This window comes from Priapulus caudatus, unplaced genomic scaffold (assembly GCF_000485595.1).
Source record: "Priapulus caudatus unplaced genomic scaffold, Priapulus_caudatus-5.0.1 Scaffold371, whole genome shotgun sequence".
Classification (NCBI taxonomy): Eukaryota; Metazoa; Priapulida; class Priapulimorpha; order Priapulimorphida; family Priapulidae; genus Priapulus; species Priapulus caudatus.
Window position 1 is genome coordinate 219,146 of NW_014577432.1, and position 4,892 is coordinate 224,037.

The following is a 4,892-nucleotide window of genomic DNA, read 5'->3' on the forward strand; positions in this document are numbered from 1 at the left end:
AAATACGCTGAACATCTTATGGAAAAGTTCACAGAACGAGTTGCTGATCAACTCGTCGACTTTTCATTTAAAAGTTGATAGTGTAAATCAAGCTAGAGCGGAAGAGAGACACACACACACACACACACACACACACACACAGATACAGAGAGAGAGAGAGAGAGACACACGCAAAGAGAGCGAGGCAGATAGAGAGCGAGAGACGCGCGCAAAGAGAGACATACACACATATAGACACACAGAGCGAGCGAGACACAGCGATAGAGAAAGAGACAGAGAAGGAGAGAGATAGAGAGAGAGAGAAAGAGAGAGATATATATAGAGCGAAAGGCAGGAGGAGAGAGCGCGCGGGAGAGAGGAAGGGAGTCAGAGAGAGAGAGAAAGAAAAGAGAAAGAGAGAGAGAGAGAAAGAGGGGAATGGGAAGCGAGGGGAGAGGTGAATAAAGGAGAGAGAGGAAGAATGGGGAAAGGGTGGGACCTAGACACGCGCATGCAAAAATATACACATGCGAACGAACATCCATTTCGCACTGATATAAAAGCTCGTTTAGCCATCGTGGAGGAAAAAAAGAAAATTATCCAGGTTTACGTGCCTTTAATTTGTGAATTCCATTTCTCATTTGAAATCTCCAAATCTAGTACATATTACTTTCAAGCGACCATAGATCATATAATATATACAAATAAGTTATGTAATCAACAAAGATTATTTCCATATAATTAGCAAGCATACTTCTTATTGCATTTTTTGCTACGGGGATTATAGAATTACAAATAATCATTTAAAACATTCAATGATCGAGTGACTAGAGAATATCTTTGGTTTGAATTTCGCAAGTCGTTGCACAATAATGCACAAACTAAATACTGGTGCATATATCAGGTGATGTCACCTCAGATGTACAACGATCTAGTGACCAGTACAGAATACACATTAACAAACACACAGAGACACACGCACGTACGCGCACACATACGCATATAGACATAGATAATAATTAGGTAATTTAATTAATAGAAATCAGCTATATCTGAATTAATTCATACTAAAATAGTATTTTATGGCATTGCTACATGTTCATCTACACGTTTATCTACATATAGTAATCATAGCAAAACATGATAAATGGAGCAGTGATGTCTCTATGCGGCTTTTGCAAACAAATGCATTATTGCTCCTAATCATTAACAAACACATTGAGCATTCACATATAAAGGGCCATGTGTTGTTGAAGCTCTTAGATTGTAACTGTGACCAGGTGTTCGTGAGACACGGCAGGTATGGCCAGGTATTTTGGAATGCTTAGATGTAACACTTAGACATTGGTGAAGACTAAATGTGGCCTAGTGTCACTTCCTGCTGAAGTAGAGCTGAGAGATCCTTATCATGCTTGCATGCCTGGAGATGTTGACAAAACATGGATATCATCATCACACATCATTACAGCACCATACTGACCAATCAATTCTGATATCATATACAGTACATATACATTCTTGAAAGACTTAATGTTTTACGTACGATGTAAATTAGGTTCCGAACAGAGTAGGAAAACTGTACACTTTTTCCTAGTATAAAATGGGACCGCATTAATTTGTTGGCCGTGGCTACGCGTCCGGTCATATATTTCTTATGTGAACCCAACTATATTTTTTCAGTAAAAAACAATAAACAATAAGTTTTTTAAGTTACCATAATATTACTTGCCTTTTAGGTATTTTATTTAAAAAAATGTGTTTTTGTAACGTTTGAAGCAATTGTAAATACAGTAAAATCAACTATTTGAAAGCGGGCGTGGCCTAATCGTGACTATATTAGCTTATCAAGCCTATCAGCTTTGTAATGGATGACCGGACGCGTAGCCACTGCGTAATTTGTTTGGCAGCCAGTAGATGGCAGGGCGAGTTTACCAGTGAGTAGTACGTCGCGGCTTTCTCTCGGTTCTGGTCTATGCCGCTGCCCAGCTGAAGGCAACGCGCGAAGTAGAAGCAGCCGAGCGAGACGCCCTTACTGACGAAGTCTCGTAGACAGTCGGTAGAGCGGGCCACCTCGTCCACGTTGTCCACATGCGCTGCTCTAAAATAAAGGAAATAGGTAACGCTCTAAAATAGATAGGAAAAGTCAACATGACATTCGGTGGAACACATGTGAGAAAATTCTTGCGTTTATGGGAAATATCAATTTTCTATTACAAGCCCTGACATATCATGTGAAAAAATGCACAGCCGAAAGCTTAAGAAAGATTTTTTCATGTCCCAATTATTTTATAAAGCTACTACGTATACGTGACGTTAAACATCTGGGACATTAAACACTGAGAAAGCACGTGATAATGATAGCATGTAGTGACGTGAGCTGTATATTGACGTGACGTGATAGTATACGGAGCCGTTAGGAGGCGCTGGGGTGTGTGTCACACGTCATCGCTCACCTCTCTGCCATCTCTGCCGCTTTTGTGAACAGCTTGTTATTGTAATAGTAGCTGGCTAGCTGACCCGTGGCGTACACATTGCCTCGGTCAGCGGCAGTGCGTAGGTATGTCAGCGCCATCTGTCTGTCTTGACTGCAGCCCATGCCATATAGATGCATCACGCCCAGCGCTCCTACACAGACAGACATGCAATTATATTATGTCGTACATGTTAAACCTTTTTTTTAAATGAACTTAAAGTGGTACGTTAGAGGAGATAGTAACAAGCACGAAAATGTGATATGCATCTTATCTGGGAGGGGGGGGGGTGCAAATACCATACAACTACGCATCATACATATATTTCACATAAACTGCATGGCCAGTAAAATAGGTTTTATAGACAAAGCAAGTAAAATTGACAAGGATGTGGGCAGCTTTTAAAATCCGCACGTTACTGCACAAATTGCAAGGGTTGGCAAGTATTATAATGTGATGTCAGCATTCGTAATTACGACGTATGGGCGCCCTAGTCAGAACAAGAGAAACTGGCGAACGTGTGTGTTTAGGATTGAGGCGTTTTCACTGCTATAATGAATAGCAACCTACACTTTTGACCCTTCCAACTAAATATGTCTATCTTGCGGGAAAATATCTTAGTATTATTGGCAAAATTACTTAAATTAGGACTACCATGCAGCGGTCCCTACTAGCAAATACTACTAAACGGCCTGCCTGCCTGATCATGATTACATTGTGATGCTAGCCTGCCAGCTTACCTTGTGATGTTAGCCTGCCAGCTTACCTTGTGATGCTAGCCCACCAGCTTACCTTGTAATGCTAGCCCACCAGCTTACCTTGTGATGCTAGCATGCCAGCTTACCTTGTGATGCTAGCCTGCCAGCATACCTTGTGATGCTAGCATGCCAGCTTACTTTGTAATTCTAGCATGTCAGCTTACGTTGTAATTCTAGCATGCCGGGTTAGCTTGCGATGCTAGCCTGCCAGCTTACGTAGTGATGCTAGCATGCCAGCTTACGTTGTAATTCTAGCATGCCGGGTTAGCTTGTGATGCTAGCCTGTCGGGTTAGCTTGTAATACTAGCATGCCAGCTTACCTTGCGATGCTAGCCTGCCAGCTTACCTTGTGACTCCAAGCTACCAGCTTTGGTGGCGAGACTGTGCCAGTGGAATGCCTTCTTCATGTTGAATGTTTCTGGTCGGGAGTAATACATGCCGAGTGCTGTCTGGGCCTTGATGCTAGGTGACCGGTTGTCATCGTTTGCCGCACGCAGCCACCACCTGCCAAAAGACATAATGTATAAGGTAAATAAGCTATAAGGTGTATAAACAACAGCATGTATGAAATGGTTACAGATTTACAGATAGAACTCATTTTTTTCAAGTGGAGACGATACTAAGCTCAAATTTACGGTAAAACAACAGGAATAAGTTTATGAAGTTGCAATGTTATCGACATGAAATCAATGCATTCTCAATTTCAATGCACAAAACATTTTGATGTCTCAGACATTTTCCACATTTATGTGTGTGTGAAAACGTTTCGCAAACCACACGAAAAACGGGCCCTTCGAGCTGGGTAACATACACAAGTTTACACACAGGCGTTACACTTTTTACAGCGTGTTTTTTCTTCGTATATATACATTTTAGGTCACCACACAAAAAGAACACAACTCTACCGAACAGAGCAAGACATCTAGCCGATGGCACTGCATAGTAGGAACGGTTGCTCCATGCTCAGTATTATTCTTACTTAATATTGCGTAGATCACATTTCCATTTATATTTCTATGTATTTGCGCTAGAGCTACATGTTACTATAGCATTGCTACAGTACAGTTGTTGGATGGACTTACCTCTCAGCATCGAAATCGGACTGTTTGACCCCGTATCCCTGGAAGTATGCACGTCCGATGTTGTACTCTGCTACCGCCACAAGACCCTGATCATGTTTGCTCTTAGAGCTCGCTACGTCCATCATCAATTCAAATCCCTTCTTCTGCAAAACGCAAGGAGATATAAATGATGGTTACACCGTTGTGTAAAACAGTAGGGTTAGATAGGGTCAAGTTGGACATCACAGTGTGCCAACAACATGTTGACAGCTAGTTGACAGTTGGGCATCTTCTATTGCTGTGCAATATTATGCACTAACGCACACACACCAAACACACACCACACACACACATACCCGCACGCGCGCGCGCACGCACGCACGCACGCACGCGAGCACACGCACACGCACACGCACACGCGCACGCGCACGCACACGTGCACACGTACACGAACACGCACACGCACACACACGTACACGCACGCACGCACGCACGCACGCACGGACGGACGCACACACGCACACGCACGCACGCACGCACGCACGCACGCATATATATATATATATATATATATATATATATATATATATGTAGTAGGTACGGTACGAGTAGTTACGGTGAGT

General features: G+C 42.6%; 1 protein-coding gene across 3 annotated transcripts in view; it reads right to left on the reverse strand.

Annotated features, from left to right (window-relative positions):
• Nucleotides 1-402: 402 nt before the first annotated feature.
• The window catches only part of LOC106809643 (LRP2-binding protein-like), a 28,529-nt gene continuing 24,039 nt past the window's right edge, over nucleotides 403-4,892 (reverse strand). For all 3 annotated transcript variants that reach the window (XM_014812808.1, XM_014812806.1, XM_014812807.1), the window contains 5 exons: nucleotides 4,291-4,433; nucleotides 3,555-3,712; nucleotides 2,433-2,604; nucleotides 1,912-2,077; nucleotides 403-1,399 (listed from right to left, as the gene is read on the reverse strand). In XM_014812808.1, the coding sequence (XP_014668294.1) occupies nucleotides 1,334-1,399; nucleotides 1,912-2,077; nucleotides 2,433-2,604; nucleotides 3,555-3,712; nucleotides 4,291-4,433 (705 nt within the window). In that variant the 3' untranslated portion in view covers nucleotides 403-1,333. The remainder of the gene's footprint in view (nucleotides 1,400-1,911; nucleotides 2,078-2,432; nucleotides 2,605-3,554; nucleotides 3,713-4,290; nucleotides 4,434-4,892) is intronic.